At 42.4% G+C, this 17067-nt stretch overlaps 1 protein-coding gene across 1 annotated transcript in view; it reads right to left on the bottom strand.

The window, feature by feature from the left end:
- CLDN10 (claudin 10) overlaps nucleotides 1–17067 on the bottom strand; it is a 45020-nt gene that overhangs the window by 13519 nt on the left and 14434 nt on the right. The window contains exons 2-4 of the mRNA XM_056560487.1: nucleotides 7334–7495; nucleotides 4437–4518; nucleotides 2226–2333 (exon numbers count right to left, since the gene is read on the bottom strand). Of these exons, the coding sequence (XP_056416462.1) occupies nucleotides 2226–2333; nucleotides 4437–4518; nucleotides 7334–7495 (352 nt within the window). The remainder of the gene's footprint in view (nucleotides 1–2225; nucleotides 2334–4436; nucleotides 4519–7333; nucleotides 7496–17067) is intronic.

The following is a 17067-nucleotide window of genomic DNA, read 5'->3' as shown; positions in this document are numbered from 1 at the left end:
CATGCCCGGACAGCCTTTGGCTGTCCGGGCATGCTGGCAGTTGTAGTTTTGCAACAGTTTGGGGGCACATTGGTTGGGAAACACTGCTACATATAGAGCCTTAACCAAGATGTAGCTAAAGGCACATTCCATTAGACACTAGAGCTTGTGTTATTCTTTGGGCATTGGCATGTGGTTTGCAGTATTATAAGAGTACTATTTTTGTTTCAGTATTATAAGAGAACTGCTGTCTGGAAAACCAATAGGCACTTCTATATACTTGGAACTATTGCCATGGGGGGGAAAAAAGCTTTTCTTTAAGGGGCTTATCCAGGAAAAAAAAAGCGTTTTTTTTATATATATATTAACTGGCTCCAGAAAGTTAAACAGATTTGTAAATTAATTCTATAAAAAAAATCTTAAGCCTTTCAGTACTTATGAGCTGCTGAAGTTGAGTTGTTCTTTTCTGTCTAAGTGCTCTCTGAAGACACCTGTCTCGGGAACTAGCCAGAGTAAAGCAAATCTCCATAGCAAACCTCTTCTACTCTGTGCAGTTCCCAAGACAAGCAGAGATGTCAGCAGAGAGCACTGTTGCCAGACAGAAAAGAACAACTCAACTTTAGCAGCTGATAATTATTGGAAGGATTAAGATTTTTTTAATGGAAGTAATTTACAAATCTGTTCCACTTTCTGGAGCCAGTTGATATAAATAAAAGAAGTTTTTTTCCTGGAATACCCTTTTAAGTTTGCAGGCATGAACATCAAAATTGATATTATTCTTGGTAAAAGAAAGCCTAGCTTCATCCCATATCTTGGCAAACGGAATCTCCCAAGGTAAAATATTTCCTTGTTGGATACCTATTAGAGATAAAACTGTTAAAGGGGTACCCAACATTAGAAAATCCAGCTTGTTTATAACAGCTAGAAGTGGCAAGAAAGCCCAAAAGAGCCAAGCCGGCTGTGTTACATAATTTAACTCCCATTGATATTAAAAAAGGTGTTTCTACTTCAATAAAAGATGACTCCCCGTCCCCTCTAGCCTATTTGTAACTACCAGAGGTGTTCAGGAAGCTGAAAACAGCCGACGCGGGTGAGTACAGCGTAACTTCCATTGACTTTAATGGGAGTTGCATAAATTGCATAACGCCGTGTGCTACGGTATTTACATAACAGGAGTTACATATACATAATAACTCACAGGGCTACACTGTTTACGCACCTTCCATTAAAGTCAATAGGAATTATGTAAATGTTGCTAACTGTCTTTGGCTTCCCGACCACCTCCAGCGGCCACAGACAGAAGGGAGTCAGCAGAGGCGTAACTTGTGACTTCTGGGCCCCAGTGCAAAATCTGCACCAGGGCCCCATGTGCCAATGATAATGCTGGTCTGTTATAGGGCAGATGTGCTTTGGGGGCCCCTTAGGCACCAGGGCCCCAATGTGACTGCTACCTCTGCGTCCCCTATAGCTTTTTCCCTGGGGGTCGGGGAGCCCCTGATCTCAACTTAGGTCCCCCATCTATCCCAAAGGTGGGACCTACATCTAGGGGACATATCTGGCATATCTTGGGGATATGCCATAAATGACCCCTTTAATGACAATTGTGTAAACAGTGTAGCTTCACAAGCTTTGACTCACACAACATGACTGTAAATACTAATATCATAGCATTTATTTTTTACAAAGGACTTTACTCATGCATAAAGCTTGGATATGTATCCTGGCTAATGGATCTGACTGTTTATAGTACTGTGAATTAAAGGGGTATTCCAGGAAAAAACTTTTTTTATATATATATATCAACTGGCTCCAGAAAGTTAAACAGATTTGTAAATTACTTCTATATTTTTTTTTAATCCTTTCAGTACTTATGAGCTTCTGAAGTTAAGGTTGTTCTTTTCTGTTTAAGTGCTCTCTGATGACACGTGTCTCGGGAACTGCCCAGTTTAGAAGCAAATCCCCATAGCAAACCTCTTCAAAACTGGGCGGTTCCCGAAACACGTGTCATCAGAGAGCACTTAGATAGAAAAGAACAACCTTAACTTCAGAAGCTCATAAGTACTGAAAAGATTAAGATTTTTTAATAGAAGAAATTTACAAATCTGTTTAACTTTCTGGAGCTAGTTAATATATATATATATATATATATATATATATATATATATATAAAAAAGTGTTTTCCTGTATAACCCCTTTAACAACAATCTTGACTCTATGGTTAACATATGAGAGAAATGATCTGGTACCTCAAGACAATTTGTTGTGGTGAAGTTGTGCAGCAAAAGATAAATCCGCCCACCATGCAGAGAACAGATCCAGTCCACCCGACAAACAGTGCTGTCCCAAGCTCATATCTGCAAATAATGACAGGTATGCATTAGTTACATCCAGTTCCAAAACTCACACTGTATATATCCTAACTAATCCCAGCTCTTTTTAGGGACATGAAATCCTAGAAAATGACAATATAATTAGGTGATCAAGGGCTTAACATTTTATTGGGGCATTTATGCACTAGAAAAATAGCTTGCTGTGCACCCTGCTTATGATGATTTACAACATTTTCTATGACACATGAAACAGATTTGAGAAACAAACAGCATGCAAGGGCATGACTACTATTGATACATTTGGCACAACACCGCTCTTTAAAGGGGTATTCTTATCTCACAAAGTGATGACAACACTAGGGTGGGACCACCACTGATCCTGGGAAAGAAGAAGGCACAGGGCTAATTCGGCACTACATCGTTTGTACCAGATGGTGATTGAAATGCTTAGCCCTTTAAACCGAATTTTAAAAAACACAGATATGCAGCAATTTTTTCTGATTTTAAAATTTGTTGTGTAAAAGAGGCCTACTAGTACGAGACTCCATCTGTAATTTTGTTACTGTTCAAACATGGATGTAACATACAGTGCATAGATACAGTATAGGCAATCACAGTGACAGGATCCAGCAAATAAACTCTTTGTAACAAATGTTTAGGGACCTCTAATTAGGGATCTACCGATTATCTGTTTGGCCGATATTATCCGCCGATAATCACGATTTTGGACATTATCGGTATCGGCAATTACCTTGCTGATATGCCGATAATGCCCCGCCCATCGCCGCCGCTGCCCCATTGCCTCCCCCCATCCACGGTGTTCTAATTACCTGTTCCCGGGGGTCCGCGATCCTTCTGGCTCCTGCGCTGTTGCTGTGCGCTGCGTAATTACAAGTGACGTCCCAAGGCGACGTCACCGTCAGTACACACAGTGACAGCGCAGGACGCCGACGGAGCCAGAAGGATCGAGGACCCCCGGGAACAGGTAATTAGAACACCGTGGATGGGGGGAGGCAATGGGGCAGCGGCGGTATGTGGGCAGAGGATGGGGGGGAGGCGATGGGGCAGCGGCGGCGGTGGTATGTGGGCAGATGATGGGATGGAGGTGATGGGGCAGCGGTGGTATGTGGGCAGAGGATGGGGGGAGGCAATGGGGCAGCGGCGGCGGTGGTATGTGGGCAGAGGATGGGGGGAGGTGATGGGGCAGTGGCGGCGGCATGTGGCCAGAGGATGGGGGGAGGCAATGGGGCAGCTGCGGCAGTATGTGGGCAGAGGATGGGGGGAGGCAATGGGGAAGCTGCGGCGGTATGTGGGCAGAGGATGGGGGGAGGCAATGGGGCAGCGACGGCGGTATGTGGGCAGAGGATGGGGGGGGAGGCGATGGGGTAACTGTGGTGGTTAGACTCAGGACAGGCAGGGGGAGAGAAGCGGGTTGCGGTGATGGTCTCTGGCACCGCAAAAGCCGTTGTAGTTCATTGATTTAAAGCGCCCACTTTAAATCATTGATCTGCAACGTCTTCTGCCCCGCTGGGGGGGTTGAAATAGCCGATAACTTATACCGAAATATTGGTATAAGTTATCGGCTATCGGCCTGAAAGGGGACAGATTATTGGTATCGGCCCTAAAAAATCGATATCGGTCGATCCCTACCTCTAATGCACCCTGACAACAGGCAGTCCATCCACTCACAGCGGCCATTAGACACAGAATGCATCCATTTTTTAAGGCACGTCACCTAGAAAGTGCATTTCCCAAATATAAGTGTAAATTATCTCATCGGCAACATCAATCTGGGACACAAGAGTTAGGCTGAAGCCTGTGAACAGATTTTGTTATGGTCTATGGGAGTGGTCTTCAACCTGCGGACCTCTAGATGTTGCAATACTACAATTCCCAGCATGCCCGGACAGACAACGGCTGTCCGGGCATGCTGGGAGTTGTAGTTTTGCAACATCTGGAGGTCCACAGGTTGAAGACCACTTGTCTATAGCCTACTGAGTTCTGAGAGACTATGGGGAAGTTCAAAATCCTCTGCATGTTTGTATGTCTTCTGTTTTATTATATATTAAAACTGTATATTTGTATATACTGTATATTTCCATCTCGGTAATATTCTTAAAGACTTACTTTGCTGTTACATGTGTAGGGTCAAAGAATTCCAGAGTAGTTTTATGTGCATAAAGGGAACAACCAGCCAAGGAGCTAATACCTAAAAAAAAATCACAGTAATAACCATCCAAATGCTTTAAACAACCATAAAAGTTATCTATAAATGTGCACAGTACGTTCCATTCTATTAGCTTAACTAGCCTGACAGATATAAGAAGCTTGAATAGTAGGGTCTTTTGACTTCTCTGGATCTACACTGTAGGTTAATAGGTCAAATGTTATGGACTTGTGTCTTTGAGCTTTACTATGTTACGACATAAACTTAATATATCATGTAATTATTTTCTGCTATTAAGGCTGCAGCGCTACACTTTTGTTCTGCATATTAGTGGTGGTGTTCATCCCTCTGCATGGAATATAGGTGGTTGAAAAATTCAGTTGTGAATCCATTCAATATACCATCTATCAATATCAAATCTTTATTATTATCCCTACTGATATGACATCCATATGGATCATTTAGATGAACAGTGGCAAAAAGCAAATGCAAATTAACATTTCCTTTCATTGTACACTGCTCAAAAAATAACACTTAAACAACACAATGTAAATCACACTTCTGAGAAATCACACTGTCCACTCAGGAAGCAACACTGATTGACTATCAATTTCACATGCTGTTGTGCAAATAGAACAGACAACAGGTGGAAATCCGTAGGAGGGCAACAACCCAGCAGCAAGACTGATACCTCCGCCTTTGTGCTAGGAGGAGGAGGAGCACTGCCAGAGCCCTGCAAAATGACCTCCAGCAGGACACAAATGTCCACTCAAACGGTCAGAAACAGACTCCATGAGGGTGGTATGAGGGCCCAATGTGGGGGCTGTGTTTAGGTGTGCAGGACGTTTGGCATTTCCCAGAGACCACCAAGATCGGCAAATTCGCCAATGGCGCCCTGTGTTCTTCACAGATGAAAGCAGGTTCACACTGAGCACATGTGACAGACGTGACAGAGTCTGGAGACGCCGTGAAGAACGTTCTGCCACCTGCAACATCCTCCAGCATGACCGGTTTGGTGGTGGGTCAGTAATGGTGTGGGGTGGCATTTCTTTGGTGGGCCACACAGCCCTCCATGTGCTTGCCAGAGGTAGCCTGACTGCCATTAGGTACCGAGATGAGATCCTCAGACCCCTTGTGAGACCATATGCTGGTGCGGTTGGCCCTGGGTTCCTCCTAATGCAAGACAATGCTAGACCTCATGTGGCTGGAGTTTGTCAGCATTTCCTGCAAAAGGAAGGCAATGATGCTGTGGACTGGCCCGCCAGTTCCCAAGACCTGAATCCGATTGAGCACATCTGGGACATCATGTCTCGCTCCATCCACCAAGACTGTCCAGGTGTTGGCAGATGCTTTAGTCCAGGTCTGGGAGGACATACCTCAGGAGACCATCCGCCACCTCATCAGGAGCATGCCCAGGCGTTGTAGGGAGGTCATACGGGCACATGGAGGCCACACACACTACTGAGCCTCATTTTGACTTGTTTTAAGGACATTACATCACAGAAAGGAAAAAAGAAAGGAACTTCCTCTGTAGTATACAGCAGCGGATAAGTACTGGAAGGATTAAGATTTTTAAATAGACGTAAATTACAAATCTGTTTAACTTTCTGGAACCAGTTGATTTAAAAAAAAAAAATTCCACCGGAGTACCTTTAAAGGAGTACTCCAGTGCCACAAAATTTTGCCCAATATGCAGGAGTTATGCAACTTTGCTATGTGAACCTGTAATCTTTTTTAGCCCCATATGTCCTTTTTCCTGGTTCCCCAGTAGTACAGTAGTTATATCCTGTTGCACTGCAATTTTGGGACAATACGTCACAAAAACTGATCATCCCAGGGGGCTTTCCCAGCTCCTGTTCCCTCTGTCAGGCCAGCCCCCTAAGATGACGCTTGCCTCTGTCATATGCTGAGCTTGCTCAGCTCAGATTCGCTGAGAAAGCTGATCAATAAATAAGCGCCATAGTGGGAAGGATGCAGAACGGGAAAACTAAAAGGAGCATGGAGCTCTGCAGTGCTGCAAATCCAGGAAGTGCAGCAAATTTGAATACCTGAGTATTTGGTCTAGAAAGGCTGCATTTTGCCATGATTACTACTTGAATGACAAGGTAAGACAAGAAAGCATTGTCCCCCTAGTTTTTTTTTTTTTAGGGGGGCCCACCGCTGGATAACCCCTCTAAGAAACAGGCAACAAATGAATGCAGCAAATCTTGCAATCAAAATATTTAAAAACTGATTTGTGGCAAAGTAGCATCCTATGACACTGCCACATTTAAAGCCACTGAGCTAACCCACATGCTTTTACCAAATGTGTAAATAGGCAGACAGACAGATAGATTGATATTTTTCCATGGTAAAATAACATTGTATGAAACATGTCATAATCACATCAGTGCCGTTTTTTTGAATTGGGTATTCTGGTATGACACAATTTTTCAAATAATGCTTGAGCTTGTGAGAAAAGAGACAAAAAGTTATACTAATCTACCTTGATATCCCGTTGTTCCCACCGCAGCTCCTGTTGCGTCTCTTTTCGGCCCCCGGTGCTCGTCTCTTCTGCTTGCTTCCATGACGAGATGTAGAAGCAGGACCTTTCTCAGCCAATCATTGGTCACAGTAGTGTCTCATCTTGGTCAGTGATTGGAAAGGTCCTGCTTCTACATTCCATCTCAAATGCAGGCAGAAGAGCATCAGGGGACCAGAAGGAATCGCAATGGAAGACCTGGGACCCGTGTAGATAACTATTATTTAAAAAATTGTGGTACACTGGAATTCCCCCTTCAATATGTGTAGTCAAATAGGTTAGGTATATTCAAAATGGTTTTTAGTTTTTGTTGTACCACAGTACAAAAGCCATTACCTGATAATATAAATAGTGTTCCGGCCACAAAGGCAACTTTAGCTTTCATTTGGTCAGTACCTCCTATCCTTGTACATTTCATGCCAACAAAAGCAAATACTGTACCAAAGAATCCCAAGCATATGGCTGAAATCATAAGTGCTCTGCAGGCTTGCAAAAATCCTGGAAGGTAGAAAGACAAAATAGTCACATAAGATGATAAAGGATTATGACTTTTACAGTACAGAATTTGCACAGGCAAAGGTAAAAAAATATCCCCAGGTGAACAAGGTCTACGTAGAATTACGTCTTCATTGAATAATTCCTGAATAATTTCTGATAATTCCTCAAATATCCTATCATTAATGTTTTGCTGATTTCTGTCTGAATTAAGCTTAGTAACAGAATGAATGTGATGAATGTGTGGACATTATATTATACAATCTTTGACAAAAAAATTAATAAAAAATAATAATAAATTGCCATATAAAAATGTCAGATTCCTGTTAAACTTGGCATGCTGTTATGTTCAAGGCAGATATGTAAATGTTTAGAGGTGTGGCCAGGGCCGGATTAAGAGGATCATGGGCCTGGTGCTGAAGATTTTGATGGGCCTTTTTATCGAAATATATAAAATGAAAAAGCAACACAAAGCAATTTTGTTTAACACAAATAAAGCGCATCCGTCACGTTATGCACATTAAATTACCAGGATAGATGAATATGCTGGTTGCTGAGTTGCCCACAGCAACCAATCAGATCGCTTCTTTTATCTGATGTTACTAGGAGGATGTTAGGAGGACTGCGCTTTTCTCTGCTGTAACACACACAGGCTCTGCGTCCTATGATCCTTCTGCAGTGTAATATAATGAAGTGACTGTCCGCAATATGGCTGCGATTATATAGGGCTGTGACATCACAGGGGTGACTGGCTACATCCTGCATGTGATTCAGGGTCATCATGTCTACCTCCCTTCCCGCCTTCCCAGCGTTCCTTGCCCCATATACTGACATGTGGATCCGCCATTTTAGATGCCCTGGAGCCTGCATCGCAGTAAATAGAGTTTAATGAAGCGATTTGTGCGATAGAATCGCAGCGATATTCACATTCGTTGCGAATCGTATATTTTCTGAAATTCGTAATGAATTCTGGATCGTCAGCTCCGATTCGCTCATCTCTAGACATAACTCTTACTTTTCGACCTACAGACTCATATAAGGGCTTGTTTTTTTGCGTCACCAATTATACTTTGCAATTACAAACAAACAAATATTTGTGGGACAAACTTGAATAAAAATGCAATTTTGGGGGCTTTCTACACAGCGCACTTTTTGCAAACAGTCCCACATTGGGGGAGATTTATCAAAACCTGTGAGGAAGAGTGGTGCAGTTGCCCATAGCAACCAATCAGATCGCATTTTTCAGAGGCTTTTTAAAAAATGAAAGAAGCGATCTGATTGGTTGCTATGGGCAACTGCACCACTACTCTACACAGGTTTTGATAAGTCTCTCCCATTAGCTTTATTTTGTAGGTCCATACGATTACAACAATACCCAAATTGGGCCATTGACCATGCAGATTACTCAACATTATAAGCAGCGATATCACTTTTTTTTTTTTTTGGGATAAAAAATGTTTCTTTGAAAAATTAGAAAAGGGAGGTCATTCAACTTTTATTAGGGAAAGGGTTAATTAAATTTTATTATTACTTTTTTTTCGCAGGAAGGGGTCAAGCACACCTGTCTATAACTTCTAGGCCAATCTGTCTATAATAGCTGTGCTATTATAAGTAGATATGCCATTCAGGAGCATAAAAAAGCTAGGTGAGAACGTATTACCTAGCTTTTCTGTGCTCCTGAATGCCATTGCTGCTTATAGCCAATAAGGATAACCTACTATTAATTATAGGCAAATCTGTCTATATTAGCTTAAAATATAAGCAGAAATGGCACTAAGGAGCACAGAAAAGCTGGGTGACAATTTCTCGCTTAGATTTTTCATGCTTCTGAATGGCATATCTGCTTATAATAGCTCAGTTATTATAGGATTTACCTATAGCCTTTAGTCAAATCTGTCTAAAATAGCTGAGCTATTATAAGCAGATATGCCATTCAGGAGAATGAAAAAGCTAGGTGAGAAATTGTCACCTAGCTTTTCTGGGCTCCTGAATGGCATATCTGCTTACCATAGAATAGACAGATATGACAGAAAGGTTATAGGTAAATCTATCTATAATAGCTGAGCTATGATAAGCACCATTGCCATTCAGGTACACAGAAAAGCTAGGTGACAATTTCTCACCTAGTTTTCCATGCTCCTGAATGGCATGTCTGCCTATAAAAACTGAGCTTTTATAGGCAGGCTTGCCATTCAGGAGCATGGAAAAGCTAGGTGAGAAGTTGTCACCTAGCTTTTCTATGTACCTGAATTGCAAGTCAGTTCATGACTGGTGGTGGTACCTTTTTGGGGGACTTCAGAAGCAGAGAACAAGGACCGCCGGTGGGACCTCAGCCGCTGTCACACAGTAAAATTTTTTGACGGGCGTGGGCCAGGCAGGAAAGCAGCACATACCATCCTCTTTCTGACAGGGGGGAGGAGAGTCCTACAATACCGTGACGTGAGTCACGCTGGTCAGGAGGTTACCCAGCCCATGTGACCACCCAGGCAGGGGCCGACTGACAACACTCAGGGCCCTCGGACCAAATAAAGCAAGGGCCCCCTGTGAGGCTCCACCCATGGCCACATCTCTGCCATGCCCCTATCCAACCCAAATGCCTCCTAATGCCCCAACCTACACACAAAATAAAATAAAAGAAAATATATAACAAGTTAACGTAGGTAAGATAATTTTGCATGACCAAGAATACCAGTATACAAGGAGGAAATATATACCACCACACAAGAATACCAGTATACAAGGAGGAAATATATACCACCACACAAGAATACCAGTATACAAGGAGGAAATATATACCACCACACAAGAATACCAGTATACAAGGAGGAAATATATACCATCACACAATAATACCAGTATACAAGGAGGAAATATATACCATCACACAAGAATACCAGTATACAAGGAGGAAATATATACATCACACAATAATACCAGTATACAAGGAGGAAATATATACCACCACACAAGAATACCAGTATACAAGGAGGAAATATATAAATCACACAAGAATACCAGTATACAAGGAGGAAATATATAAATCACACAAGAATACCAGTATACAAGGAGGAAATATATAAATCACACAAGAATACCAGTATACAAGGAGGAAATATATACATCACACAATAACTTGATAATACCGCCATACTGTACTGAATAAAACCACTATACACAGACCAGTATTCCCCCACACAGTGCCCATATAGCAAAAGTTACCAGCTGTACACAGGGTCTGTATACCATATAAGTGATTATATACAAGACCAGGGCTGCCATCAGAAATGTTGGGGCCTCTTACACAACTCAAGGCCCCCCCACCTACTAACTTCCACATTATCTATAAAAAAAAATATTTGAAAACACAGGACAAGAAAAACAAGAGCCCTTTAGTTTAATGAGGAAGGAAAGAGGAATATACCCGGACCCCAGTGACAGTATATACCCGGACCCCAGTGACAGTATATGCCCGGACCCCAGTGACAGTATATACCCGGACCCCAGTGACAGTATATGCCCGGACCCCAGTGACAGTATATATACCCGGACCCCAGTGACAGTATATATACCCGGACCCCAGTGACAGTATATATACCCGGACCCCAGTGACAGTATATATACCCGGACCCCAGTGACAGTATATATACCCGGACCCCAGTGACAGTATATATACCCGGACCCCAGTGACAGTATATATACCCGGACCCCAGTGACAGTATATATACCCGGACCCCAGTGACAGTATATATACCCAGACCCCAGTGACAGTATATATACCCGGACCCCAGTGACAGTATATATACCCGGACCCCAGTGACAGTATATATACCCGGACCCCAGTGACAGTATATATACCCGGACCCCAGTGACAGTATATATACCCGGACCCCAGTGACAGTATATATACCCGGACCCCAGTGACAGTATATATACCCGGACCCCAGTGACAGTATATATACCCGGACCCCAGTGACAGTATATATACCCGGACCCCAGTGACAGTATATATACCCGGACCCCAGTGACAGTATATGCCCCTGCCCATCAGGACTATCCACTATGTGGGGCAGAAGAGCAGTCGGTGCCCTGGGGAGAGTACACTGTATCACTGGGTACACTGGTATATTGGGTACACTGTATCACTGGGTACACTGGTATATTGGGTACACTGGTATATTGGGTACATTGTATTACTGGGTACACTGTATCACTGGGTACACTGGTATATTGGGTACACTGTATCACTGGGTACACTGGTATATTGGGTATACTGGTATATTGGGAACACTATCACTGGGTACACTGGTATATTGGGTATATTGGGTACACTATATCACTGAGTACACTGGTATATTGGGTACACTGGTATATTGGGTACACTGTATCACTGGGTACACTGGTATATTGGGTATATTGGGTACACTATATCACTGGGTACACTGGTATATTGGGTACACTGGTATATTGGGTACACTGTATCACTGGGTACACTGGTATATTGAGTACACTGTATCACTGGGTACACTGGTATATTGGGTACACTGGTATATTGGGTACACTGTATCACTGGGTACACTGGTATATTGGGTACAATGGTATATTGGGTACACTGTATCACTGGGTACACTGGTATATTGGGTACACTGGTATATTGGGTACAATGGTATATTGGGTACACTGTATCACTGGGTACACTGGTATATTGGGTACACTGGTATATTGGTTACACTGTATCACTGGGTACACTGGTATATTGGGTACACTGGTATACTGGGTACACTGGTATATTGGAAACACAGATATAATATAGATATTAGATACATAGATAGATCAGTGTTTCCTAACCCGGGTGCCGGGTGCCAGTGTTGCTAAACTATAACTTTCAGCATGCCTGGAAAGCCAAACGCATGCTGGGAGTGGTGGCACCATGGTCAGCAAACACTGAGATAGATAGATAGATATGAGAAATTGATAGATATGAGATATATATATATATATATATATATATATATGAGATAGATAGATAGATAGATAGATAGATAGATAGGAGATAGATAAAGTGTTGCAAAACTACAACTCCCAGCATGTCTGGACAGCCAAAGGCATGCTGGGAGTTATAGTTTTGCAACAGCTGGAGGCACCATGGTCAGAAAACACTGAGATAGATAGGAGATAGATAGATAGATAGATAGATAGGTAGATAGATATGAGATAGATAGATAGATATGAGAAATTGATAGATATGAGATAGATAGATATGATATAGATAGATAGATATGAGATAGATAGGAGATAGATAGATAGATAGATAGATAAAGTGTTGCAAAACTACAACTCCCAGCATGTCTGGGCAGCCAAAGGCATGCTGGGAGTTATAGTTTTGCAACAGCTGGAGGCACCATGGTCAGCAAACACTGAGATATAAGATAGAAATTAGATAGATAGATAGATAGATAGATAGATAGATAGGAGATAGATATGAGATGGATAGATATGAGATAGATAGATATGAGAGATAGATAGGTAGATAGATAGATAGGAGATAGATAGATAAAGTGTTGCAAAACTACAACTCCCAGCATGTCTGGACAGCCAAAGGCATGCTGGGAGTTGTATTTTTAAAACTGCTGGAGGCCCCCTGGTCAGGAAACATTAAGAAATTGCCCATTTAACTCCCACTGACCCCCCAAACAGCAATTTGCCCCTCAACCTTTTCCTCCCAGAAAATTACCTGTTGTATGGAGGGCCGCAGCGGTGGGCAGGGGAAGTCTTCCTTTTCCCCTTCGGCGCGGGCAGGTGATGTAGTCAGCAATGGAACAGGAAGCAAAGCACCTGCCTGCTCCAATAGGGCTGCAGCCTGCACACAGAGGAGTGTGGGGGGAGGGGGAGGAGCATCCCTCGGCTCTCTTCCCAGAGAGGCATTGCGGCCACGGCCCCTGCACTAACCTTAAAGGGCCGGAGGATAACTATTTATTAAAAGAAAACAGTGCTGCAGCGGCCTGCAGTGACCCAGGGCCCCAAGTAAGAAGCAGGGCCGGCCCTCTTTTTCTGTTATCATATTTATCGCGGCTGCCGGGCGGCCTATGCGGGCCGTCTGTGCAGGCCATTGGGCCTATTTTCATGTAGGGGCCTGGAGCGGCAGCTCCATCCACCCCTATGTTAATCCGGCCCTGGGTGTGGCGTGATTAGACACTGGGTCTTGTCACAACAGGGCATAAAAGTGCTTCCCTAGCTGCCCTATGAAAGGCTCTCAGAGACAATTTTTTGGATAGTGTACCTCTTGGTGAGGGATGGTTGACTGCTAGACATGACACTAGCGTGCACTCAAAAAACGTTGTCCAGATTACGGAGTTTGAGGGTACATAATTCCCACTGAAAGAACCAGGAAGGTAGTTTCGGACAATTGCCTACGATGAACTAGAAATTTGGACTAAAACCAGGGCTTAAAGGGGTACTCCTGTGGAAAACTTTATTTTTAAATCAACTGGTACCAGAAAGTTAAACAGATTTGTAAATTACTTCTATTAAAAAATCTTAATCCTTCTAGTACTTATTAGCTGCTGAATACTACAGAGGAAATTATTTTCTTTTTGGAAAACAGAGCTCTCTGCTGACATCATTACCACAGTGCATTTCTCTGTCCATTTTAGGAACTGTCCAGAGCAGCATATGTTTGCTATGGGGATTTTCTTCTACTCTGGACATTTCCTAAAATGGACAGAGATGTCAGCAGAGCTCTGTGTTCCAAAAAGAAAAGAATTTCCTCTGTAGTATTCAGCAGCTAATAAGTACTAGAAGTATAAAAAAAATGTTTATAGAAATAATTTACAAATCTGTTTAACTTTCTGGCACCAGTTGATTTAAAAAAAAAAAAAAGTTTTCCTCCGGAGTACCCCTTTAAGCCCTGCAAGAATGCATGGAAACTGAGTTCCTGCACTTTTTCCTCAGCAGGAACACTGTTCCCATTAGTAGGAGTCCTGCAGGACCAGCCCTTGAGTTTCCACACATTTTTCCTAGGACTTCAACCCTGACTGGAACCATATTATCTTTAGGAATGGATCCCTGTTTGGGATACGATGATTTTTGGGTTTGAGTAAGAAGGTGTCATGGTGAGCGATTCAGTCCTGCCTTTGCTATGAAAGGACATACTGCCCCACACAGCAAGTGTTTCCCAAGAATGTCTCCACCAGATTGCTAAAATTTCCTTCTCAAACCTACAATCTGCTACCCCTAATTTCATGTATGGAAGACAGTATACCTTTCCAAATTTTATTTAACCTCTATTTACAAGCATCTTAAAGACAAAGACAGTCTTGACCCCCATAAAATACATATAACCATGTATGAGAACCCCTCAGTATTCCTTGTGATGGTAGTATTTCAAATATATAAGCCTTAATACATGTCATATAGGATATTTCACAGGTTAATCTATATAATTTATACTGTATATTATTGCACATTACTCAATATAATATCAGGTCCTGCAGTGACCTAAATGTAAAGCAAGGCAAGGTTAGTAGTGTTTTTAAGTAAACTTATATTTAAAGGGCATTACCTGGAGCTGACATCTTAGCACACCATGTGGGGACCTCACCAAACACAAAAGTTTAACCCTATACTTGCTGTGATCCTTCTGCTAATGCTTCTTTCCTTTTTGCTAAATAGTACTGTGTACACCCAGCATATCAGTAACACCTTCCCCCTCTACATGCTTTTCTATAGTACCATTGTGTGTAAATCACCCCCAAGCACAGTGCAGCCTGTTCCGTCCAGTGCACATTCTCCAACTCTATGTCATAGCATAGCAGGGAAGAGTATGTGTTTTGTTTGGCCAGGGAAGTAAGGTAAAGGAAGTCCAGTTGTAAGTAATACTGGCAAACAGCTAAGTTCTGGTCCCGTCTGCTGAAACAATAAACAATTACTATGTTCATTGGAGTGGACTCACAGTGCCTCAATAACAGAAGTGAGAGCACTACAATCGCCTCGTCACCTTGTTAATCTAACAAAACCATGCAGGTTTAAAAATCTTTGGAAGCAACAGGTAAGCTTTTAATGGCCACTGTCATTTGGAAAAACCTTTGACATGTCCTAGTGTTCAGACCTTCACCAATCAGGAAACAAGGCAGGTGAAGTTCATGCTCAGGTCACAGGTCATGTCATAAGAGACATACTTGCAATGTAAGTCTATGGAGTGTGTCTCAATCACGTGACACAGAGCAGATAGAGGAGCACGCAGCAGCGCAGACCTCCTGGCTCATTTTCCTAATCGATGGAGGTCTAAACACTTAGGCTCCCACCGATTAAAACTTTTGACATGTCGCTAGCACACGTCAAAAGTTTTTTTTAAATGACAGGTACTCTATAACATTTCTACAAACTTCTTACATGTCATAATAGCACAAGTTTTGATTGTTGTGGGTATGACAGCTGAGACCCCCCGCCCATACACTGACAGATTGTAAAAATGAAAGGGCAAATGTGCTCAACATTGAATCCATACACCACATGTGTAGCTTTCTAAGGAGATCTGAGCAAAATAGATACAATGCCCTGCTGGTTACCCAGACCGCCAGCAATCAAAACTTTAGACATGTTGGAATATATTGAGTGCACCAGTGAAGCTGGTTTTAGTGTGTAATAGTATTGATAACAGGTAAAATCCTAAACTGATATGAATATATCATACAGGGAATTGCCATCCTTAACCTTATGGTCTCTGGAGCCATTACTATGTGCCTTCTTTTACTATAATAGAAACAACTGACTGTGAATTATTTCTATTTTTCAAATAGCACCAGCTTATTACATAACACTGTACATAGATTGTAGTTTGTCATACTAGTCAGAGCATTATACCGAGCCACCTTTATACTGATGACTGGAAAAGTAAAATAAAGAACAGTATATTTACATTAAACTAATGGGATTCTATCAGATTAACAAGACAGAAATCATTTCATTCTTTACTCTAGAGGGAGATCAGGGAAAAATGTTACCAGCTGTTATGCTTCAAGAACAAATGGGAGTGTTGGAATTAGTTGCGTCCTCATATTTGAATTTTCTTTAGTCCTCATCACTATGGAAAGTGTCCAACTCACCATCTGAAAATACTGATTTTTAATCACATCATATATTGGAAAAAAAATTATAAATAGCGATCAAAAAGTCCCATCAGAACAAAAATTTTACCGATAAAATCTACAGATCATGGAGCAAAAAAATGAACCCCCATACATCCGTGTATACGGAAAAATAAACATGTTATAAGGGTCAAAAAAGGACAATTTTATGCATATCAATTTTGTTTAACCCCTTAACCCCTTAAGGACCAAGGGCGTACAGGTACGCCCTTGGACCTGCTCTCCTGATATAACGCGGGGTTACACAGTAACCCCGCGTCATATCACGGCGGGCCCGGCGTCATAGTGAAGCCGGGACCCGCCTCTAATAGCGCGCAGCGCCGATCGCGGCACCGCGCGCTATTAACCCTTTAGCCGCGCGCTCAGAGCTGAGCCGCGCGGCTAAAAGTGAAACCGAAAGTGGCCGGCTAGCTCAGTCGGGCTGTTCGGGAT

The sequence above is a fragment of the Hyla sarda genome, chromosome 2, assembly GCF_029499605.1.
Source record: "Hyla sarda isolate aHylSar1 chromosome 2, aHylSar1.hap1, whole genome shotgun sequence".
Taxonomy (NCBI): domain Eukaryota; kingdom Metazoa; phylum Chordata; class Amphibia; order Anura; family Hylidae; genus Hyla; species Hyla sarda.
This window is presented reverse-complemented; position numbering and strand designations above follow the sequence as displayed.